This window comes from Polypterus senegalus, chromosome 14, assembly GCF_016835505.1.
Source record: "Polypterus senegalus isolate Bchr_013 chromosome 14, ASM1683550v1, whole genome shotgun sequence".
Classification (NCBI taxonomy): Eukaryota; Metazoa; Chordata; class Cladistia; order Polypteriformes; family Polypteridae; genus Polypterus; species Polypterus senegalus.
Window position 1 is genome coordinate 22,618,756 of NC_053167.1, and position 25,793 is coordinate 22,644,548.

At 39.0% G+C, this 25,793-nt stretch overlaps 1 protein-coding gene across 1 annotated transcript in view; it reads left to right on the top strand.

Annotated features, from left to right (window-relative positions):
- The first annotated feature begins 218 nt into the window (after positions 1 to 218).
- The window catches only part of rbpjl (recombination signal binding protein for immunoglobulin kappa J region-like), a 64,478-nt gene continuing 38,903 nt past the window's right edge, over positions 219 to 25,793 (top strand). Inside the window, exons 1-6 of the mRNA XM_039735948.1 lie at positions 219 to 319; positions 1,780 to 1,905; positions 7,200 to 7,270; positions 8,807 to 8,922; positions 9,373 to 9,547; positions 10,987 to 11,124. Of these exons, the coding sequence (XP_039591882.1) occupies positions 219 to 319; positions 1,780 to 1,905; positions 7,200 to 7,270; positions 8,807 to 8,922; positions 9,373 to 9,547; positions 10,987 to 11,124 (727 nt within the window). The remainder of the gene's footprint in view (positions 320 to 1,779; positions 1,906 to 7,199; positions 7,271 to 8,806; positions 8,923 to 9,372; positions 9,548 to 10,986; positions 11,125 to 25,793) is intronic.

A 25,793-nucleotide genomic window follows, 5' to 3' on the forward strand; every position in this document is an offset into this window, starting at 1 on the left:
GAATTCACAAGATGGTGGGAACATTCCTTTGAGATTCTGGTCCATGTCAACATGACTGCATCATGAAATATCTGCATATTTGTCATGCTGCAAATCTCCTGTTCCATCACATCCCAAAAGTATTCTATTGGATTCTGGTCCTGTGACTGGGAAGGTCAATGAACAACACTGAACTCATTGTCATATTCATGAAAAAAGTTTGATACAACTTTTGCTTTATGACATGGTCCATTAATCATGCTGGAAGTAGCTTAATAGACAGTGGCCATGAAGGGATGCACGCTGTCAGCAACAAATCTCAAATAGGCTGTGCATTCAAGTAATGATTGATTGGTATTAAAGTGTTACAAAAAAAACATTCCCCACTCCATTATGCAACCATCATCAGCCTGGCCTGTTAATACAAGGCAGGTTGTACAGTATGCATGGAATCACAGTGTTGGTGCAAATACTGTCTATCTCAGCAGAAACTTTGATTCAGCAGACCAGGTTATGTTTTTATAGTCTTTTAACTATCCAGTTTTGGTGAGCCTGTGCCCACAGCAGACTCAGATTTTGTTCTTGGCTGAGAGGAGTGGAATGTGATGTGGTCTTCTGCTGTTGTAGCCCATCTGACTCAAGGTTTGACATATTGTGCATTCTGAGATGCTTTTCTGCTCAGCACAATTGTACAGAGTAGTTATTTGAGTTAACAAAACCTTTCAGACAGCTTCAGCCAGTCTGGCCATTCTCCTGTGACCTCTATTATCAACAAGGCATTTCCGTCCACAGAACCGCTGCTCACTGGACTTTTTCTGTTTTTCACACCATTATGGGAGAAGCTTAAGACTGTTGTGTGTGAAAATCCCAGGAGATCAGCAGTTTATAGAAATATTCAAACCAGCACATCTGGTACCAACAGTCTTGCCATGGTTGGTATCACTGAGATCACATTTTTTCCACATTCTGGTGTTTGATGTGAACATTAACTAAAGCTCTTGACTTGTATCTGCATGAATTTTTGCATTGCACTGCTGGCACATGATTGGCTGATTAGATACATGCATGAATAAGCAGGTGTATTGGTGTTCCAGTAGTTTGCGCAAAGGTGTAGGTAATGGATGAGTCACACAACAATTTTAAATTTTTCAGATTTTCTTCCTGCTTTTCCCATTCCCTGCAATTGAACTCTTCTCACTGTTTAGTGTCCACTTTTGACTGATAAAATGTATGATAGAGTTATGTAAGTGTTATTCCAAGTTTACTGCTGTCTCTGATTCTACTGGTTTGTTAAAGATTGAACTCGAGTCTTGATATGAAACAAAGTAAACCACCTGTGGTAATAACTATCAGTAATAATTAGTTTTCTTTTCTGTTTTATGTCTGTTTGTAAATTTCATAGTTCTAGATATCTGTACATCCTAAAATAATAAAAATATTTAGGTGTATGGTAAGATTGGTCCACATATATGCTGAGCAGACTGTTGAATCATTGGAATGGACATGAAGATGACAAATGCTCAAGCCAAGAAAGGTTCAGGGAAGGGCTCCATCTATAGCCTGAATGAAATGCATTTATGAACCGTGGACTTCAGAACAAAATTGTCTGTTTCTTCATGAAACGTTAATTTTTTCTAGCATTCTTGCATACTGTGTGATATGACTGTGATTGGAAAAAAGAACTGAATTATTCACTGAGTCATAAAAGTGCATATTCCAAAAATGTGCCAAGTATGAACTGATTTATAATAACTTTGAAACACTGGCATATTATTAACCACAACATTTCTGTACTCCCAGGACAATTTTGGATACTCCTGTTGTATGCCGGGATGCCCTCAGGCGATGCATGCAGGTCTGCCAAGATCAGACAGTGCTAATTCTGCATGCAAAGGTGGCCCAGAAGTCATATGGCAATGAAAAAAGGTATGTTAAAGATCTTGGAATATACAGTATCTGTACACTAATTTGTGTGACTTAACTCAAAATCTCCAAGGGGCTCATGTATAAATGGTGTATACGCACAGAAATGTTGCGTACAAATGTTTCCATGCTCAAATCACAATTTATAAAACCTAAACTTAGCGTAAAGCTACGCACATTTCCGCAGTACCTCATACCCTGGCGTACGCAAGTTCTGTGCTCGGTTTTGCAGATTGGCGGCACCCAGCATCAAAGCAGTACTGTTCGTTTGGTTACCCTTCCTTTTTCAGATCCACATCCCTGATGCGGCTTTATAAATACACTGAAATTAACCGCATATTGTTTATTCAATCAATCAATCAACATTTATTTATATAGCACATATTCATACAAAAAAAATGTAGCTCAAAGTGCTTTACAAAATGAATAGAGAAATAGAAGACACAATAAAAAATAAACATAATTCAACATTAATTAACATAGAATAAGAGTAAGGTCCGATGGCCAGGGTGGACAGAAAAAACAAAAAAAAAACTCCAAAAGCTGGAGAAAAAAATAAAATCTGTAGGGGTTCCAGACCAAGAGACCGCCCAGTCCCCTCTGGGCAATCTACCTAACATAAGTCAAACAGTCCTCTTTGTATTTAGGGTTTTCATGGAAGGACCTGATGAAGATGGTCACGTAGACTTCTGGCTTTCAGTCCATCAATGTTGGTGCATCATGATGCTTTGAGTAGGTGGTGGTGGCGCAGGCCGCCACCACAAAGAAACCGGAAAAAGAAACAGAAGAGAGAGTAGGGGTCAGTATGGATTTTAGAGCCACTGTGAATAATTATTATGAAGAATTGAACATACAGAGTATCAGTATTAAGTTAAAGTGAAGTTATAAAAAGGCCATGTTAAAGTAATGTGTTTTCAGCAGTGTTTTAAAGTGCTCTACTGTATTTGCCTGGCGAATTCCTATTGGCAGGCTATTCCAGATTTTGGGTGCATAACAGCAGAAGGCCGCCTCACCACTTCTTTTAAGTTTAGCTTTTGGAATTATAAGGAGACACTCATTTGAAGATCTAAGGTTACGATTTGAAATATAACGCGTCAGGCATTCCGATATATAAGATGGAGCGAGATTATTTAAGGCTTTATAAACCATAAGCAGTATTTTAAAGTCAATCCTGAATGACACAGGCAACCAGTGTAGTGACATCAAAACTGGAGAAATGTGTTAGGATTTTCTTTTCCCAGTTAGGATTCTAGCAGCTGCATTCTGCACTCGTTGCAAATGATTTATGTCTTTTTTGGGTAGTCCTGAGAGGAGTGCGTTACAGTAATCTAGTCTACTGAAAACAAAAGCGTGAATTAATTTCTCCGCATCTTTCAATGATATAAGAGGTCTAACTTTTGCTATGTTTCTTAAGTGAAAAAATGCTGTCCTAGTGGTCTGATGAATATGCGATTTAAAATTCAGATTACAGTCAACGGTTACCCCTAAATTTTTTACTTCCGTCTTAACTTTTAAACCTAGTGCATCAAGTTTATTTCTGATAACCTCGCTGAATCCATTATTGCCAATTACTAAAATTTCAGTTTTCTCTTTATTTAGTTTGAGAAAATTACTATTCATCCATTCAGAAATACCAGTAAGACATTGTGTTAGTGTATCAAAAGAGTCGGAGTCATCAGGTGCTATTGATAAGTACAGCTGTGTGTCATCAGCATAGGATGATAATATCATTTTTAAGATGAAATGCAGCAAAATATGTTTATTTTATTATACAGATAAAACTTTAACTTCATTTAAATAATCTATATCATTAATAATTAAACATGCCAGGACACGGTGTCACAGCGCTAGCTAGGAGCTTGCGCCCAGTTCATGGATTGTTCCTGCCTCGCGCTTTATTCTTGCTTGTGCCGGCTCAACACTGGAAATATAGATGGACAGAATAATTAAACATGTACTACGAAGATATTTTAATGTTCCTTAAAAGTTTTGAAGAATCAGCGTTCTAAGCTTACAGATGGCTTAACGTCTATTACAAAGCTGATTGTGTGGCGATTGGGTATTTGGAGAAAGAAAAGTAAGGATAGGAATTGGAGGTTAGTACGTTTGAAAGAGACAGTACTGCTACAATAAAGTATTTCATTGAAGGTCACACATGGCGCAGCAGCATCTTGTGTGAGACATGAACAATCACTGCGCCACTGTGTTGCCATGTTTAATAACATGATTTAATTCTTGTCATCATAAAAATGATATCACATATACATCTCAGTGTTTTAATGATTCAGAGAGCTGTGATGTGGATTCTGTGTCCTGTCGGAGGAATAGAAAGCCTAGAAGCACATAGTGATTCACACACAAAGAGCACATACAGTAGAAGATCAAATACAAAACAAAGCATTTTTTGTTTATTAAAGTGGGAATTTCCTGACACTTCAAGCTTTTTTCCCACTGTGTGCCTATTTTTTTTTTTGTCTGTATCCTAAAAAGCTTTCATATGACACTAAGATGGTGGGCTATGACTTGCCTTTTCACGGTGACTTTGATATCTGACAACTTCTTTTTTATTTTGGGCACTGTTTATAAACTTGAGCTTTTGAGTTTCTCCGACACTCTGTCACTCAATCAACTTCTTTTTGTTGATTATATCACTGTTTAAACCAACAAAGTACATTTTTCCTTGCCTCCACTTGGTATTCGTTGAAATTCTTCTATTTTCCCCTGTGCTTTTCCCATTGTCTTTTCACATGAGGCTGAGCTTAAGGGCTATTTATATTGATTTGCATATTCAAAGGCGTAATTCTGAAAGGAGTTGAGGCAGGACAGCAGGCATGTGCACATGCGTTACTTTTCACGTTGACCGGGATTTATGTAGCGGAAGAATGTGGAAGTTTGCGCACGCACAGATTTATGCATCTGGATTTTTGTGTGCGTATGCACATTCCTGGTTTTGTGCTTAAGCCATGTTATAGTGTGAGTTCTACGCATGGCGTTATATATGAGGCCCCAGGTGCTTTCCACATTTCAAAGAATGTGTTCTGTGTTAAATGGCAAGTTTAAGATGGGATAGTGTAAATGAACGTGGGTATGTGAATGAGTATGCCATGGAGTGAGTTAGTAGCCCTGACTGTATCAATATAGTCACTGGCTTCCTGAAATCCTGTGCTGGATAGTGCATTTTTGTACAATTAATGGTTGAACGTCTGTATGCTTTATAGATTATTTGTCATCAGTCTATCTATTGATGCATCAAGACTCAAATCATTTTATGGAACAAGATTTCTTCATCTTATTAACCTCCTTCTTAGAGTTTAGACTTATGGGGAGCTGGAGTTGGCCCTATCAGCAATGGTCACATGGCAGGAGACAACACAGTACTAGATAGTGTGACCTGTAGGGGGCATCACTGAGCCATCTGAGCCCAAACACAACAACAACTACACAAGTCTTGGGTTCAATTAATAATTTATTTTGACAAATAGTTTCACACAGGCTATATTTTAACCACTCCCTCAAGCGCAATTGCTTCTTCTTTCTCTTTTTTACTCTCCTTACATTCCTCCAGGTGAGCTTCATCCTCTGCTTCATTACTCTGACTCCCTAAATGGAAGTGAAGTGACGTCTCTTATACAAGACTCCGGAGTTCTTCTGGTGTCAGGGTGTAGCCCATGGGAAGCACTTCAGGGTTAGACAGAAGCTCCCCAAAATAGGGACGGCTCCTTTCAGCAGTGCTCTCTGGTGACACCCAGGATTGCCCTTCGAGACTACAGGTCCCATGATACGCTGTGGGTGTCCAAACTGGGAGCTGACCGAGAGTCACTGGTCACTGGGTCATAAACTGTCCCAGTCCATTCACTGAACTCCAACTGCCTCAACTGGGATAGGACACATTAACTATTCCAGCCTAGTTCCTTCTTCCTTTATACTGTCCATCCATTACGGCCTCCTGACTGAGTACTACAGTGCTTTCCAACCCAGTTGGGTCAACTGTCCTTACTTATCGCCATTGACAATAGGTACAGTAGATAGATAGATAGAACCAGTTATCTTAAAGTCAATAGAACAAACCACACCCCCATATCATACCACCTGCACTTCAGTTAAGGTAATCTACCTGAAACTAAGCATGTCTGGGTCCAGCCATTACTTGGATGGGAGATCATCTAGGAAATATTTGGGTTGCTGCTGGAAGAGGTGAAGCTAGTGTGGAGGGTATTAGGTACGGTTTACCCTGTGGTTTGTGTTTGGATCCCAAAGCCCCTGTGCAGTGACAGGGACAGTGTGCTGTAAAACTGGCTTCAGATGAGAGGTAAAACCTCTCAAAACCTTTCAAAAAGAGTAGGGAGTTTCCCAATGACATGTGTAAATTGCCCACCATGGCCTCATCCATTCTGGTCCCTAATCATCCCCTGTCTCTAACTAACTATCTCTCTCACCCCTTTACCACCTAATAGTCAATGTGTGGTGAGTGCATTGGTGCAGAAATGGCTGCCGTCTCATCATGCATATTGGTGGTGGTTGAAGTGGTTGTCCACTGTCTATGTAAAGTGCTTTTAGTAAGTTAGAAAAGTACTACATAAATGTAATTAATAATTCTTGTAATTATATATTAGAAGGCAAGAACTTATTTACTTGTGCTATAACACCACAAAACTAATGGTGCCACATTTAAAATGAAGTAAATCTATTTCTGAAAACATGTCCATTTTTAATTAGAACATGTGTTGAGGATGCAAACTGATTTACTGTTAACACCTTTTCTTCTGGTATCTTGCCATGTCTTTGTTTGCCGGTAAGGTCTTGAACAAATTGGGTGTGTACATTTTTTGTCTTTCAAGAAAAACTACCATGTTTTTGGTTGATGAAGTGTTTGGCTGACTATTCTAGAGTTTCCACTAAGAAAAAGACAGACATAGTCACAAAAAGGAGCAGTGATTTCTAAACATGATATACATTTGATCTTAACATCTTTAATTTAAAACATGACAGTAAAACATTACCTACACTCAGAGTGTGATGTCTAATGTCATTAAATGTTATACTATGCTTATGGATCCAACAGTTTTTAGAAGAGTGCCTCACTTTGTGATTTGTAACTAAATGAAGAATATGTATGTATAAAGTAGCATTTTAAAGTAGCAATTTTGACCAAGTGTTGGCTTATATTAGAATGTTTAATTAACGGTAAAAAACAAGTTGACTTTATACTGCTAAAGAAAATCAGTTTGTAAAATTAATTAATCAGATGTAGTGCTCAATAATATTGTTGTGTCTAATAATTGTCACTCTGCTAATAGGTTTTTCTGCCCACCACCATGTGTATACCTTAGTGGAATTGGCTGGAAGCTCAAGCAAGAACAATTAAATGGTGGGATGTTTTAACTGCAATATTTTGTAAATATTTCTTGGTTTTTTAGGTTGTTTTATGTCCATTTATTTGCTTGCTCCCATTTATCTTTTTATCCATCTTTTACTTCTAAAACTGACAACAAATCTGTCTGAAGTTTGCTGCTTTATGTGATCAGGATCAGACGTCAATTCAGTAAGATCATTTATATGGGCATAGAGAGGTTAGAGTCCAAGCAGCAGTATGTGAAAGGCAGGTTCTAGATAGAAGTTTATTTGTCCTGAAATTTATCATTTTACTGAAGCTCTTTAAATAAATAAATTCATAAACAGATAAAAAAATATACATTCACACAAACTATGGTCTGAACGCCCACCAGAATGACTAAAAAGCAAGAAAATTAAAGAGAAAGAAAACTTCTGAATTGGCAGTCCCAGTCACAGTGTGGCATTATATAGGTGTATTGCCATTGGTATAAAGCAGCCCCCATTGTTGTTTTTTGACACACTTCTGATGAACAATTTGTTGACTTAAGTCCACAGTGTTAGTGTGTCAGAGAGAGCATGTGAAGGATTGTTCATAACTGCACTCAGTGTTTTGACGCCTTCGCTACTACCCCTAGAGAATCTGGAGTTGCCCCATAACAGAGCTTGCCCTTTTAATTAGCCTGTGGATTTGGTGGCCCTCTCTTGAATTGATGATATTAGCCCAGTACACTACAGTGAATAAATCCCACTGGCCATCACAGAGTTGTAGAAGATGTGAAGGATGTCACTATCCACATTAAAGGAACAAGTCCTAAATGAAAAAAGAGTCTAATCTGCCCATTCCTATATAGTTCATCTGTATTCTGAGGTCAGTCCAACCTACCATTAATGTGGACCCCCCAAGTGCTTGTAAGAGTGCACTACCTCTACGTCCACTCCCTGAATAGTGACCAGACATTAAGTCTGTTTTCATGCAGCAAATTTCAATATCCAGTTTCATGGTTTTGCTGATGTTAAGTTGCACACAATTCTCTTCATATCAAGAAACACAGTTTCTAGCAATGGAAAGGACACCAATCCAAGTGATACTGTGCATCTTTAGAGTACCCAATCAATATAATATGCAAGGAAACCTAAGGCAACTAAATTAAAAGCAATGAAGATAAGGGGACAATGAGAAAACTCCATCCAGGTGCTGAGATGCTGGGACCAAGACACAGCAGCAGCATTGCATACTAAATAAAGGGAAACCATGTTTGTAGAAATTGTTGATTTTGAAAGCTGAAATTCTACCAGTAATGTAACAAAAATAGTATTTCAGACCTCATGGATCCAACGTTGGAGATAACTGTGAATGAGGCTATACATTGAAACTAGGAACTCTTCAGTGAATGCATGTGCATGTTTGTTCCATTCGTATGTATTAACCAATGTCTCAAGTGTTTTGAAGATTTAGGCTGGTGAAATGAATGCAGTTGTTTTCAGAATGTAATTGTCCAACGTTCTCCTGATAAGCTAAGATATGAGGTAATAATATGTTACATTTCCTCTCATTTTGCTGAACATCTAGCAAGTGGTCTGGGTGAATCTTCTTGCCAGGTCACTGGTTACATGGGCCTAGACAATGCAAGCAGCTGCCAGATGGAAGCATTAAAAATGAACTTTGAAGATGTTTCTAATTCTAAGGTTGGTTATAATCAACTTGTGACCATTAAAACTTTTGTTGGGATCTTAGCACTCTTATTATGTATATTTTAAGTAATTAATTAAGCTTATCGTGTTCACTTTAATGAAGGCACTGTTTCCTTTTGGAAAGGCAGGTAAATAGCTGAACTTTTATATGCTGCTCAACTGGCTAAAATAGGAAGGTATAATATTTTGTTTGGCACCTGGAAATATTGCAATATTTATCCAAGATATATCATGCCCATGCATGTAAGCAAAACAATGAATCTAAGGAGGATTAATGTTCTGGAAATTAAAAAGAGAATGGGTGAGGGCAAATGAAATTAATAAGAGGTAGTCCCCCTGAAGCTATATGGTTGGAGTAAATGTATTGTTAATCTTTTTATATAAAAATGAATGACACAGAAGACATGTACGCACCAAGATATAACATTTTTAATTTCTTTTCAGAAATTTGCATGTGCCAAGGCATTGTACATATCAGATTCTGACAAACGGAAACATTTCAGCTTAGTTTTAAAGCTCTTCTTTGGCAACGGACAAGAAATTGGCTCTTTTTACAGTAGACTGATTAAGGTGATTTCAAAACCATCCCAGAAGAAGCAGTCCATGAAAAATGCCGACTGTAAGTGCAGATTCAATTTGTCTCACACCCTTTAGCTGCAACCCCCCTACATTCCCTGAAGGTTTTATTGGCATAATAACACAGAGTTGCTGTTGTTTCTTGGAAAAATAAGGAGTATTAAAGGTCTTAAAGTGCCTGAAAGATGGGCCAATTTTGGATTAGTAGAGTTAAAGTCAGTTATGTTACAAGCTTGAAGGGACAAGTAAAACCTTCACTTCCTTCATATATATTTACTTGTTTGTTTGATTAAACAGCACATAATTACTACTATCTAAACAGATTCTTTGATTCAGAATCGGTTAAATAATTTATATCATTGGTAGTTAGCAGAACCAATTCCTTGAGCTCTTTTGTTTTGTTTGTAGATTTACATGATCTCCCCATGTCTGTTGGTTTCATTGGTGACTCCAATTTGACCTTATGAGAATAGACAGTTGGCCCTATGATAAATTAATAGGTCCCAACACTTGCCCTAAAATGAGAACTGAGAATGTAATGTATAATCTTTTTCTGACACCCATTCGTATATACCAAGTAGTGCATCTCACCCCCAAACATTAATCAGTGTAGCATTGCTTATACATACTTCTGTTTGTCTTTAAGTGACCTTTAAGACTGAGGCTATGTCCACACTACTATGTTTTTGTGTAAAAATTCAGACGTCATTTTTTGTCCACACAACCCCGGCATTTTTAACCCCAGAAAACGAAGACTCTAATTTTTTTTTGTGCTTATTACGTTGCCCTCATTGCAACATCTGATTGGTCTTGCAACATCTGATTGGATTGCAACATCTGATTGCATCATCTAATTGGTCACCCTTCACAGAAGAGTGTTGACCATATTCTAACATAGCGGACAGAGAGGAGTTGCTTTCCATGGCATTTGTTGGGTTGCTAACCTGTATACATATAAATTGTGTTTTGTACAGTTTCAATGCTACATACATGTGCAAAAGGTAAATATTTTGTATTAGGTTCTGGATATATCCTGTTTGCCAACCATGTTAATATCCATTCATGGCTTTTTCTGCTGATGCATGCATGCTTAGTGAAGGAAAATGTCAATGTCATATGTGTTTTCTAGTTAGTGTGGATGGAGATTCTTTTGTAAATGATGTGTAAATGTGAGTAAGGACAGAGATACAGTAGTTTTTGTTTAAAAACACAATTTTTAAATGAACGTGTAACTGTATGGATGTAGGCTGAGATGTGCAATTCAATGAGGACTTAATATTTATAAATTGCAGATTTCTGAGCTTAGTTATTTTGTCTGTGTGAAGCCAGAAACCTTTTAAGTCTAATCCATTTTGGATGTAGCACTCACTACATGTAAAATAGTAACCTTTTTGAGAAGAACAGAAAACATGATTGGATTTGTAATGATTCCTGAGTGAGATCCAAACCTGCAGTATATGAATGAAATCTGTTTTGTTTTAGTGTGCATTTCTTCAGGTTCAAAGGTGTCCCTCTTTAACCGCCTGCGCTCCCAAACAGTCAGCACTCGCTATCTATCTGTGGAAGGAGGGGCTTTTGTAGCCAGTGCCAGGCAGTGGGCAGCATTCACAATGACACTTGGTAAGATGGAATTTTATGTGCTTAAATCATTTAAAAACTGGAAAACTGACTGTGACTTGAATTAGTTATTTTGGTTCTCTGCAGCATATATTTAAATATTAAATCGCTTTGTTATAACTTGTGAGAATCAGCCTTGTTAGGAAACACAAATGACTTTAATCTGTGTGTGGTGGGATTGCGATTCCACTAGATGGAGCTCTGACTTGATGTCCTGGGTGAAGGGTTAGAGAATCTTCTGGACTGGAAGTGCTTATATTTTTAGACTTTAAAAAGTCAAATACTCATAAGGCCACAGAGCTTAGAGTTGGATGAAAGAATATTGGCAAAAGCTCAGCTGATAGAAGGAAGAAAGGTCAGAGAAGGTGAAAAGGATATGGGAGGGGGAAGAAATGTCATTTTGGAGTACATTTGTGGATGTCAGTAGTGCCCATGGGTTAGTTAGTGGTACTAATCTATCTAAGAAGGAATATTTGTTGTGAATATACTTTGGATATAATTTGTACTCCCTTTTTTAAATATTCAGTTGATTAGTTACTTATAATTGTTTGTTGGGTTTCTGAATCAATTCCTGTCATTAACATATTGAATTAACTTCATTCTGTTCTATAACAGAACAATAGTGGGGCATTGATTTTTTTGTTTTCTACTTTCTCTTTGATTTGCATCTTATTTGTTAATGCACCATCTCATCCATCCCTTCCTGAGTCTGAATATTCCATTGTACTCCCTCAAAGTACCATAATTTACACAACTATCCTGAAATCTTTATTATTTTTATTTATTAAAAGCAAATAACATTCTATATACAAGCATGTCAAACTTGAAAAACTAAATTCAAATTAGCCCCCACCAATGAGAAAGACAACAAGGCTAACGGCCAGAGTAAAACTTTAAGAGTAGAAAAAATAGGGAGAGAATTCTTTTCCCCAATATAAATGCTTATTCTAAAATGTTATTGATTAGATTCTGCCAGATTTTAAAACGTTTTGAAAAGATCCTCTAGGTGAGAATTAGATTTTTTCCAATTTCAAATAATATATATTAGTTACCCACTGACTTAAAACAGGTGGGCTGGGATTCTTATAGTTAAGCAAGATAAATCTATGTGCCAATAGTGAAATAAAGGCAATTACAGTTTGCTTGTCCTTCTCCACTTTAAGCCCATCTGTTAATGGATTAGGAGAGATTGTGACACCAAGAATGGCAGAAAAGGAATTTAAAGATTTTGGTCCTGAATTTTGTTAATTTAGTGCATGCCAAAAACATATGGCCCAATGAGGCTGGAGCTCGATTGCAACATTATAGTTGCAGATAGATAGATAGATAGATAGATAGATAGATAGATAGATAGATAGATAGATAGATAGATAGATAGATAGATAGATAGATAGATAGATAGATAGATAGATAGATCTACAGGTGTGGGGGAGGAACAATCTCCTCAGTCTGTCAGTGGAGTAGGACAGTGACAGCAGTCTGTTGCTGAAGCTGCTCCTCTGTCCGGTGATGATACTGTTCAGTGGATGCATTGGATTCTCCATGATTGACAGGAGCCTGCTCAGCATCCGTCGCTTTGCCACAGATGTCAAACTGTCCAGCTCCATGCCTACAATAAAGCCTGCCTTCCTCACCAGTTTGTCCAGGTGTGAGGTGTCCCTCTTCATTATGCTGCCACCCGAGCACACCACCATGTAAAAGAGGGCGCTCGCCACAACCATCTGATTGAACATCTGCAGCATCTTATTGCAGATGTTGAAGGACACCAGCCTTCTAAGAAAGTATAGTCGGCTCTGTCCTTTCCTGCACAGAGCATCAGTATTGGCAGTCCAGTCCAATTTATCATCCAGCTGCACTCCCAGGTAATAATATGTCTGCACCCTCTGCACACAGTCACTTCTGATGATCACGGTGTCCATGAGGGGCCTTGGCCTCCTGAAATCCATCACCATTTGCAGGTTGGATCTTACCCTGGAAACATTTTGGTCAATTTTAATTGATACAGATGTGCTCGATAAAAGATTTTAAGTTGAATAATTGTATGCTTTGCACAAATGGCGCTGTGTGAACTCTGTGCGTGGCAGCCTTCCTCTCCTTTTCTGAAATGTTGAGTAAGAGATCCTTTTCAAACTGTACTCTGGGATCTTTGAAAGTAAAGGACTTTAAAATTTTTTATATATTACAGAAATACTGTATAAGTCCTCAAGTCTGATCAATATTTCTTCCGGAATAGAAGTAAGTGGTAGGTTAGGAAAATTAGGCAGATTTTGTTTAGCAAATATTTCTAATTTGGAAATAGTGGAAAAGTTAAATTTGGAGTGTAATCATTTGTAGGATTAAAACACATTATCTATGTACAAAGCTCTAAGTGATGTAATCCTGAATGTTTTCCAAATGCCTTGCTTATGGCTGGCACTCTGCCTGGGGTTTGTTTCCTGCCTTGCGCCCTGTGTTGGCTGGGATTGGCTCCAGCAGACCCCCGTGACCCTGTAGTTAGGATATAGCAGGTTGGTTAATGATGGATGGATGGATGTTTTCCAAACATTAAAGAAACGTACATTTTAGAGGATGGAAAAAGGGGGTGATCGTGCAAAGGTGCCACAGATTAAAGCTTCTGTGTCTTGAAGTACTTCCTACATTGGTTCCATATTCTAAGTGAATGAAGCACAATTGGGTTGTTAGTGTATTGATGATAACTCTATTAACTGGGGCATAAAACAAGGCATATAAAGAAGTACTGCATGATTTCATTTCTATTGTGGACCAAGTGTGTGTGTGATTATATATTTCTCTCAATGCCCAGGTTTGTATAGCTTGTATATTTGCAGCCCAGTAATAAAACGGAAAGTTAGGCAGAGCCATGCCACATTCTGCCTTAGGTCTTTGTAGGGTCACCCTTTGGGTATGTGGATATTGTGAATTCCAAATAAATGAGGTTATGATTTAATCTAACTTCTTAAAAGTGATTTGTTAATGTATATGGGGATGCTTTGAAATAGAAAAAGAGGCTTAGGAAGGATATTCATCTTGACAGTGTTAATTCTTCCAGCTAAAGTGAGAAGGAAAGTAGACCATCTATGCAAGTCTTGCTTAAGTTTTTCCATGCAGAAAGCATTTTGTTGATAAAGAGCTTTATGTGTACTTGTGATGTTTACCCCTAGGTATTTAAAATGATCTGCAATGATAAAAGGGAAAGTGTCCAATCTGATATTGTTTGCTAGAGAGTTCACTGAAAAGAGCACACTTTTATTCAAATTGATTTTGAGTCCAGAAATCTTTTGAAATTCCCCTAGTGCTATCGGAACTGCAGGCACAGTATTCTGTGGATTTGAAATACAGTATATAGTATAGTATCATCTGCATATAGTGATATTTTCTGTTCAAGTCCTTCTCTGATAATCAACTTTATCTCAGAAGATTTTCGAAAGTGAACTTCCAATGGCTCAATGGCAATTGCAAATAGCAGTGGTGACAGTGGGAATCCTTGTCTAGTACCATGTTCTAGTTTGAAGTAGTCTAAAATAATGTTGTTAATACAAAGTGAAACTTCTGGACTGGTATACAGTAGTTTGATCCATGCACATATGTTCAGACCAAACCTACATGTATCCGATGTAGTAAAAAGGTAGTTCCATTCAACCATATCAAATGCTTTGTCTGCATCCGATAATAATAATAATATCTTCAGGGTGTTAGACTTCATGGATGAATATATTACATTAAGAAGGCATCAAAGATTGTAAACTAAGTATCTGCCTTTAATAAATCTGATTTGGTCTTGTGATATTATCAAAGGAAGCACTTTCTCAATCCTTCTAGCTAGAACTTTGGAGAGTATCATAACATCATTATTCAGATATAAGATTGATGTGTTAATGACAGAAAGCCTTTCATATCTATACTAGCTGTGTAAGACCATACTGTAAAAAGCTTAGGTTCCGAGAAACTATTGAAATCGTCAGAAAAAAATTGAAATGTAGAGATGTAAGGTAATTGAAAGGAACTACTCTGGGCATCTCTTTCTTAGGAAGTTTGATTTTGACGACGTGCTTGCATCATTTGTGCGTTAGCGGCTAAGTGACTGTCTTTTTTCGATGGTTTCGTTTTGCAGACATGATCGCCTCTTTTGTATATTAGCGGTGGGAGGAAAAGTGAAAGGGATACCGGTTTGCTGATGTTAGCAGCTAAGCGACTTTGTCTTTCTTCTAAGGTTTCATTTTGCTGATGTGCTGGCCCCGCTTGTGTTATTAGCGGCTAAGTGAGTTTTCTATTTCCGCGGAGGTGGAGCCCTTACCCCGACTCCACCTCTCACTTCTGGGCTGGACAGACACACACACTTCCACACGTAGACGTTTATATATTGTATAAGATATGCATAGCACTTTCTGTTATATGCCATATAGTGTCTTTCATTGTCTATTGTAAGGGAAAACTTATATACTCATATTTACTTAGACTCATGTAATTAAGTCTGTAGCTAAGTCTGAGTCAATGTGTTTGGATTTTGTTATGAAATTCATTATGAATTGTTTTTTATAAGTTAACATACTTATATTGGTTAAACACTTTTTAACACTAGAATTACCAAAGCTTACGAGAAAACTCATAAATCCGGCCCACCTTAAATCCACTCACACGTCTCCATTTAGTGTCTTTTGTCTTGTAAATGTGTCGATAATCGCAAGCAGCCTGCTATACCATCCCCCCCACCACTGGAGAAACTACAAAAACCTCTCCCAAATGAAGCCTTGTTTATCAGTGAGTCAGGTAGCTAGGCCAAAAAAATATATTGTTATTCGGAACACATGCATTTCACTTGTGTTTTGTGTCCACAAAGATCTGTGTAATTGTAGAATGACCGAAATGTTGAACACATACCTAAAAGACAACATATTTCCATGTTTTAGTACTAACGACAAAACGTAGACATGAAGTGTATAATGTGTGAAAGCTGAAGTCCAAATATCAAATAAGCACTTTCAAAAAAGATACAAGTTTAACAGAACAAATGTGCTAAACCCAAGACTATAATTGAAGAAAAAGAAATCAGGTTAGTGTTGCATGTTGTCCTGACTTCTCGAGTAGTACAGTAGTTAGAGCTGCTGACTCCAATTCAGAAGGTGCTGGGTTTGAGTCTTAACGTCTCCCAAAATAAATGTTTTGAGTAGTGAGCTGTTCTTATTGTTACTATTACACAATAAAAGCATACATTTGATTTTACTCTTTAACAGACAGTGTAAATGTATGGTGGTTGTAAAGGTTAGCATTTTTTTTAGTCAGTTTTATTCACTCAGTCACGTTGATGCTCACCCTGACCTGACACAGCTGTTTTCAAATAAAGATGCGCTATAACAGAGTTGAAGTAAGATCGGAGAAAGAGAACAGAAGCCCTCCCCACAAGAAACGTCTACTCACATATAAGAACAACGCAGCTGCACCAGGCGTAAAGGTGAAAGATGGCACCGTTTGGATACAGGACAAAGTCTGCCGTCATCCTGCCAATCACCTGTCCTTGAAAGAAACAGCACGGCTAACAGTATCGCCAACTCATGTTTGTGATTATGTTTTGTGATGGTCTTTACATAAAAAACATTTATATGTTACTTATATAAAAGCCAGATCGAATGTTAATTATCTTGATTTATTTACTTATTTTCCTACAGCTTAAAGTCACAAGTATACTGCAGAGCTTCCTCTGTTTGATCGTGAAGGGCATTATCACAAATTACATGTGTAATGCCATGAAAAATACCTGCTGACACTTTAGTACGTGAGCAGTGGTACGAGAATGCATTTAGACTTTTTTGGGCACATACACCACGCTAGTGTTTAGATTTGGACGGTGTAGCATTGGCGAGCTCTGTAAGCTGTTCTGTTTCTTTCAAGGACAGGTGATTGGCAGGATGACACCGGGCTTTGTCCTGTATCCAAATGGTGCTATCTTTTGCCTTTACGCCAGGTGCAGCTGCGTTGTTCTTATATGTGAGTGGACGTTTCTTGCGGGGAGGGCTTCTGTTCTCTTTCTCCGATCTGAGTTTACCTTTGTTATAGCGTGTCTTTATTTGAAAACAGCAGTGTCAGTTTGTGGTGAGCGTGAACGCAACTGAGAGAATAAAACTGAATAAAAAACGCTAACTTTGACAAGCACTATAAATTTACAGTGGCTGTTACATACGCAAATCAAATGTATGTTTTTAATTGTATAATATTAACAGTAATAGCAGCTCTCTACTCAAAACGGTAAACTTGAGAAGTTGCCAGCATCGAACCCAGAACCTCTTGATTGGGAGTCAGCAGTTCTTATCATTGCAATATGCAAGCTGTCGCATCAACCACCTGCCGTAACCTGCTTTCTTTTTTCTTCGGTTATATTTTTGAATAAAAGTACAATTGTTTTGTTATACTTGTACTTTTTGTGAAAGTGTTTATTTGATATTTGGACTTCAGGCTTCACACCTTATACACATGTCGTAAAGATGGTCCTTAGGTGTGTGTGGGAACTGTTAACATTTGAATCTGATGATTGTATATAGCACGGAACTGACCTCTCTGTACTATGCTGTCCTCTGCATCTCCTGGTGTTCAAAAGAAATACCAACATGCAGCAACAAGATCAGAACAAAAAACCAAATGCAGTCACTAACTACAACTGCATGAAGGTATGCAAATGAATATAATGTTGCATTAATGCAACAACGTTTTCCGAAATGTACAATACAGGTCATAAAATGAATTATTCAAAATGTCATATATACCTAAGTCTCTCTTTTTTGTCAGTGCTTCTTTGACATCATGGATCAGAAGGTGCATACTAATTCAGCATGAGCAGGAGTACTCAGGAATAAAACTGAATAAATAAAATTCACATCCACAGTCATTCTCTTTCACGCACACCACTCACATCTATGTCCACAGTTTTACCAGTCTCTTTCGCGTATAAGATCTGATGCTGTTTTCAGATAAAGATGTGGTATAACAAACAAACTTGTTTTGTTACATTCCTTCTGGAGGGTGTGTGGGAGCTTGAACATGAGTGAGAGAAAAAAACTGAAAAAAAAAAACGCTAACTTTAACTATAAATTTACAGACGCGAATCAAATGTATGCTTTTATTGTATGATATTAACAATAAGAGCAGCTCACTACTGAAAATGGTAAGTTTGGGAAGCAGTTGATATTGAAACTACAACCTCTTAATTGGAAGGCAGCAGTTCTTAGCATTGCACCACACAAGTTGTCTTATCAACCGCCTACCGTAACATGCTTTCTTTTTAATTCGGTTTAATTCTTGAATAAAAGTGCACTTGTTTTGTTATACTTGTACCTTTTGTGAAAGTGTTTTTTTTCATATTTGTGTTTCAGGCTTCATTTCATATTTGCATTACAGGCTTCACACCTTATACATTTCATGTCTACATTTTTTCAATTATTACTAAAACATGAAAAACATTTCTGTTTTCAAGTTTTACATAGACTGTTGTTGATATGGAACACACATGAAATGTATGTATTCCACATAATGATGTACTATTTTACCCTATAAAGCTCCAGCACTTCACTCGAAGATAAACACTGAGCACAGAGAAACTTCTTTGCGAATTGAACTTCAGCAGTGGGTGGGGGGATGGGATACCAGGCTGCTTGCTGCTAATCGGCTCATTTACAGGACAAAAGACACTGACGGAGAGGTGAGAATGGATTTAAGGTGGGCTGGATTTACGAGCTTTCTCGTAGGCTCTGGAAATTCTAGTGTTAAGCTGTAATGGTGCCTGTTTTCTGTTCCATCCATCCTCTTCCGCTTATCCGAGATCGGGTTGCGGGGGCAGCAGCTTGATGCCTAGACTTCCCTCTCTCGGCCACTTCTTCTAGCTCTTCCGGGGGAATCCCGAGGCATTCCCAAGCCTGCCAGGAGTCATAGTCCCTCCAGTGTGTCCTGGGTCTTCCCTGGGGCCTCCCCCTGGTTGGACATGCCTGGAACACCTCACCAGGAAGGTGTCCAGGAGGCATCCTGATCAGATGCCGAGCCACCTCATCTGACTCCTCTCGATGTGGAGGAGCAGCAGCTCTACTCTGAGCCCCTCCCGGATGACTGAGCTTCTCACCCTATCTTTAACACTAGAATTACCAGAGCCTACGAAAAAACTCGTAATTCCGTCCCACCTTAAATCGCTTCTTAAATCTCTTCACACCTCTCCGCCTTTGTCCTCTAAATGTGCTGATAAAGAGAAGCTAGGAGCAGCTGGCTATTCCATCCCCCCACCAATTTATAACGTGCACAAACTTCTCTCAGCTCATGCCTTGATTGAGTATCTGGGAGTGAAGTGGAGTTTTACAGTGGAAATAATATATCGTTATTTGGAACACACGCATTTCATGTCTGTTCCGTTTCTGCAGTAATCTGTGTAAACACATTGTTAAAACAGAAACGTCTTTTATATTCTAGTAGTAGATGACAAAATGTAGGCATAAACTATATAATGTATGAAGCCTGAAGTCCAAATATCAAAGAAACATTTTCACAAAAATAACACAACAATCGCGCTTTTATTCAAAAATATAACTGCAGAAACAAAAAGCCGCCTTAACATGCGACATTGACAGCAGTTTGTTGTAACTTCCTCCGTGGTTCAATAGAACCAGTTCCCATTTGGCAATCAAAAGGTCGTGAGTTCGATTCTGCACCTCTCCGTTTTGAAAAGTAAACTGCTCTTAGTCTTACTATTTTAGAATAAAAGCATACATTTGATTTCGGTCTGTAACAGCCAGTGCAATTTATGATCCTTGTAAAGGTTAGCTTTTTTTTTTATTATTCACTTTTCATTCCCTCAGTCGCGTTCAGAATCAATCCATACAACCCCATCTGACACGGCTGTTTTCACATAAAGACGCGCTATAGCTCTGCAGTAACATATGTTGATGTAAAAGTATAACAAAACAACGGGCAGATGGGGAGTGTCTGATTATTGCATATAGCGCCGAAGTTACTGCTCTTTACCATTCTTTTCTCTGCATGTCCTGGAGTACAAAAGAAACAGCGTACAGCAACATGCGTGGACTGGCAGGAACACTCAATAAAACTGAATAAAAAGAAAATCAAGTGATGGTGAGATATGAAGAAGGCAGCTTCGCCAGCGTTTATGAGTCAGCAACCTGGTGGGGGCTTTAGTATGCATCATGGTACACTGCAGAGCTATAGCGCATCTATATGTGAAAACAGCCGTGTCAGATGGGGTTGTATGGATTGATTCTGATTCTGAACGTGACTGAGGGAATGAAAAGTGAATAAAAAAAAAAAAAGCTAACCTTTACAAGGATCATAAATTGCACTGGCTGTTACAGACCGAAATCAAATGTATGCTTTTATTCTAAAATAGTAAGACTAAGAGCAGTTTACTTCTCAAAAGGGAGTGGTGCAGGATCGAACTCGTGACCTTTTGATTCCCAAATGGGAACTGGTTCTACTGAACGACGGAGGCAGTTACAATAATCTGTTGTCAATGTCGCATGTTAAGGCGGCTTTTTATCTCTGCAGTTATATTTTTGAATAAAAGCGCGATTGTTGTGTTATTTTTTCTTTCATATTTGGACTTCATACATTATATAGTTTATGCCTACATTTTGTCATCTACTACTAGAATATAAAAAACGTTTCTGTTTTAACAATGTGCTTACACAGATTACTGTAGAAACGGAACAGACATGAAATGCATGTGTTCCAAATAATGATCTATTATTTCCACTGTAAAACTCCACTTCACTCCCAGATACTCAATCAAGGCATGATCTGGGAGAAGTTTGTGCACGTTCTAAATTGGTGGGGGGATGGAATAGCCAGCTGCTCCTAGCTTCTCTTTATCAGCACATTTAGAAGACAAAGGACGCTGGCGGAGAGGTGTGAAGAGATTTAAGAAGTGATTTAAGGTGGGACGGAATTACGAGTTTTTTCGTAGGCTCTGGTAATTCTAGTGTTAAGGAAAAGCCCAGACACCCTGCGGAGGAAACTCATTTTAGCCGCTTGTATTCGCGATCTTGTTCTTTTGGTCACTACCCATAGCTCATGACCATAGGTGAGGGTAGGTATGTAGATCAACTGGTAAATTGAGAACTTTGCCTTACGGCTCAGCTCCTTTTTCACCACAACAGACCGATGCAGAGCCCACATCATTGCGAACACTGCATCGATCCGTCTCTCGATCTCACACTCCATTCTTCCCTCACTTGTGAACAAGACCTCGAGATACTTGAACTCCTCCACTTGGGGCAGAATCTCTCTCCCAACCCTGAGAGGGTACTCCACCCTTTTCCGGCTGAGGACCATGGTCTCGGATTTGGAGGTGCTGATTCCCATCCCAGTCACTTCACACTCAGCTGCAAACCGATCCAGAGAGATTTGAAGATCACGGCCTGATGATGATTCTGCCTCCACTCTGCACAGCACTCACAGTACCAGTGTACAGGCCGGCCATGATTTACATTAACTTCTGGGGGATCCTGTAAAATCTGAGGATGTCCCACGGGGCAGCTCAATTAAGAGTCAAAAGCTTTATGAAAATCAACAAAAGGCTGCAAAGAAACTCTGATGATATTTGCATTTGCCCTCCGGTGTCAGGATACAGTCGATCGTAAATGAGCAAGTGATCACAGATACCATTGAGGATGACTCTAGCAAGGATGTTACCCGGCACCGAGAGCAGTGTTATTACCGTATAGTAGGGATGACAAGTCCTGTTTTAAAATCAGTTGTGATGACACCCATCTCTGAAATGGAAGCAAAGATTGCTTGCAATGCAAGGAGGACAGCCTTATCACCAGACTGGAGAAGTTCACCCCAGATACCACAGGTCCCCTCAGCTTTCAATCACCTCAACTGGTTCACCACCTGTGAAATCTCAGTGTAATTGGATGGTTCACAGCTAATTAGAGTATTCAGCCTGAAGAACCGCGGAACCAAAGATGTCTAACGTCCTAGCCAAAGTGATCCTTTAAACAGCTGCTCAAAGTAGCCAGCCCAATGGGTCACAATTGCAGCATCATCCATAAGGACTGTTCCATTATCCTACCTGACTGAGAACCCCTGAGGAACAGATTTGAATGTTTGTAATGCTTTGATTCCTCTGTAAGCATGACATCAGACTATAGATGGTACGTCAGTTACTCACAGATTCCTCTAACAAATACTTCCTTATCTACCCTTAGAGCCCTCACAGCCATTATTCTCAGTTCCCGGTACAGACTGGAGTTGCCATCAAGCTGTCCACTGTGACAATTATCTATGACAATCCAGGGTACCCTGTGAGATGAGACATTTCCTTCTGGGAACACTGGCAACACCAACACAACCCTCAACAACCTTCAGGGTGTAGTAATGGAAAGTCTCCCATATCACATTAGGATCTGCAGTCGTACCCAAATCCATAAGTTCCTCATACAAACTGCGTGAAAACTCATTAGAAACAGCCTGATCTTGGAGTCTGGCTGGGTAAGCACCTTGAGTATGGGAAAGGCACTATATAAAAAATCCTGTATTATTATTATTATTAATATTATTACCTGGGTATTAAGTTAAACTGCCTCCACCCTACAAAACGGTCCTCCAGCTTGCAGAGAAATCTTTGGGTTTGGTGGCAGGATTGGTACTCCAGCCACCATAAAAAAACTTCATGCAGCTCTGAAACAACATGCAGGACCCCTTTCTGCTCTCTGTGGGAGCAGCTGTGCTGCAGCCGCCCATAGGATGTCAGCTTGCATTATGAAGGGTATGTGAGAAAGCCCTCTGTATCATTATTCCCCAGAAGTGAGGTCAGGCCTGTTGGGGATTGGAACTGGCATGGTGCTTTGGCATCGCCCGCTGCACGGCAGCACTCTGATCCCAATTTGAGGTGGCCCATCTGGGTAAGTGCATGGAATGTCTTGTCTCTCCGGCATGATGATCATCTTCCTCTGCTGTCGTAGGAGCTTCATAAACTCTGCATCTCAGTGGCAGATCTCTGAGGTGTGCAGACCTAGGACTGGCCAGATCTCTGTAGAAGGGTACACCTTTTATTGGTCTGGTCACTCTGATGACTTTCATACTCAAGGAGTAGCTGTTCCTGTGGAGGATTGGCTCTTTCCGATGGTGTCTGATGTTACTCCTTTCAGATTATGGCACTCTCTGGGTGCCTTGTCTGTCGCTTCAGCATATTTTCCGACCACGGTAAGTGATGTCTTGGTGAAGGAGACATTTTATTTGCAACTTCACTCAGTGGTTGGTGGATGCCTGTGAGTTGACACTCCTGTAGTCATGGGTGATTTCAATGTGACCACTTCCACTGACAAGGCTGTTTATGAGGATTGTGTCAGTCCCCTTGGATCTGGCAACTGTGGTGAAGTGACTCCATGTTGCTTGACTTTGTAAAAGGTCAGAGGCTGCGGATTGTTGGATCCTGGTTCCAGCGCCCTGCGCTGCATTGTTGGACTTGGTACTCCAGTACTGGGGCCTCATGTATAAACAGTGCGCACGCACAGAAATGTTGCGTAAGAACTTTTCCACGTTCAAATCGCGATGTATAAAACCTACACTTGGCGTAAAGCCACACACTTTTCCACGGTACCTCATGCCTTGTCGTACGCAAGTTCTCCGCTCGGTTTTGCAAACTGCCGGCACCCAGCGCCAAAGCAATGGTACTGTTCTTGTGTGATTACTCATTATTTTCATGACGTGGCTTTATAAATACACAGAAACTAACCGCATATTGTTTATTAGTGTAATGCATCTGATTGTAATTAACTCGTAACAATATAATGGTTCAGGGAACAGCCATAGTATTCCAAATACCATAACTGCTTTAGCGTTGTTACTCTCACTTCTCCTTCTTCTTCTTCATATTCTTCTTTCAGCTCCTCCCGTTAGGAGTTGCCACTCTCAATGCACGACTCAGAGTATTTATATCACTGTATCTGAGTGTGAATCACAGCAGCAGCTGATCGGAAAGAGAATTATAGCTTTAAGGACACGCTGTCTCAGCCACAGCAAAACGTTTTAAAGCCTTTCCTGTACAGACCTCGCGGTTCAGAAACAGTTTAATCCCAAGAACTTTAAATGCACTCAATCAATTGCTCCTTGTAGAACGCTTTGTACTTATAAGTACAATCACCCCATTGTAAACTTGCACTACAGTTATAATATCTCACAACCTGAGCCACTTTATAAAGCGCGTATTTACATATGATGACTATATCATTTTTAAAGTGAAATGCAGCAAAATATGTTTGTTAAATTATACACATAAAACTTTAACTTCATTTAAATAATCTATATTCTTCTCTGGGAGTGTTGTGAAGGATAGAATAATTAAACATGTACTATGAAGATATTTCAATGTTCTTTAAACGTTTTGAAGAATCGGCGCTAAGCTTACAGATGGCTTAACGTCTATTATAGAGCTGATTGTGTGGCGATCGGTTACTTGGGGAAAGAAAAGCACTGACTGCAGTGATGGCTACGCCAATATATATTGAATATAAAACAGAAAGAGAAAATAACAACACAGCTAAAAACGCAGCGACAAATTTCGACAATAAATTATTTCATCGAAGTGAAACACATGTTTAATAATGTGCTTTAGCTCCTATCATCATGAAAATGACATTACGTATACATCTCAGTATTTTAGTTATTCAGAGAGCTGTAATATCACTAATGTAATTGATTCTGTGTCCAGTTGGAGGAAGAGAGCCAGTTTAAGAAGCAAGTAGTGATTCACACACATAGAGCACATACGAGTAGAAGATCAAATACAAAACAAAGCATTTAACGTGCTACTTTAATTACGATGTGATTTGAGAAACTGGTTAATTAAACGATTTTAAATTGAAGTTTATAATGTTCTACTAAATGACAAAATAAGCTACGTGATTAAAGTGGAAATGTCGAGATTGAAGTTGACATTTTGTGCTTTTTCCCCACCGTGTGCCTTTTTTCTCTGTACCCTAATAAACTTTCGAATGACACTCAGACAGTGGGCTTACAACTCTTCTTTTCACGGCAACTTTGATATGTGACTTCTTTTTTATTTCCGGCACTGTGCAATTTTGTGAATGTGAGCTTTCAAGTTTCTCCAACACGCTATGTCACTCGATCAACTTCATTTTGTTGATTATACCACGGTTTATTTGAACAAATAGTATGTTTTTCCTTTGCCTCCACTTGGTATTCGCTGAAATTCTTATATTTTCCCCGTGCTTTTCCCATTGTCTTTTCACAGAAGGCTGCGCTTAAGGGCGATTTATATTGATTTGCATATTCAAAGAGGCGTAATTCTGGGAGGATTTGGGGCGTTACATAATGCGCGTGCACGAGCGTTAGTTTTCACGCTGATCGGGATTTATGTAACGGAAGAACGTGGTAGTTGGAGTACGCACAGATTCCTGCATCTGGATTTTTCTGTGCGTAAGCACATTTCAGCTTTTGTGCTTACGCCATGTTATTGTGCGAGTTCTACGCACGGCGTTATACATGAGGCCCCTGGTGGTGCATTGAAGGAGATCAATCACATCCTTGTGGGCAAACTCTGGAGGTGCCTACAAAACAAAAGTGACCACTTTATGAATTCTGACCACTGACTTGTTGTTCCTACTCTGAAGATGCAACTTAGGTCCAGAAGGCTCCTACTTTATTCACCTTACCTTTCTCTG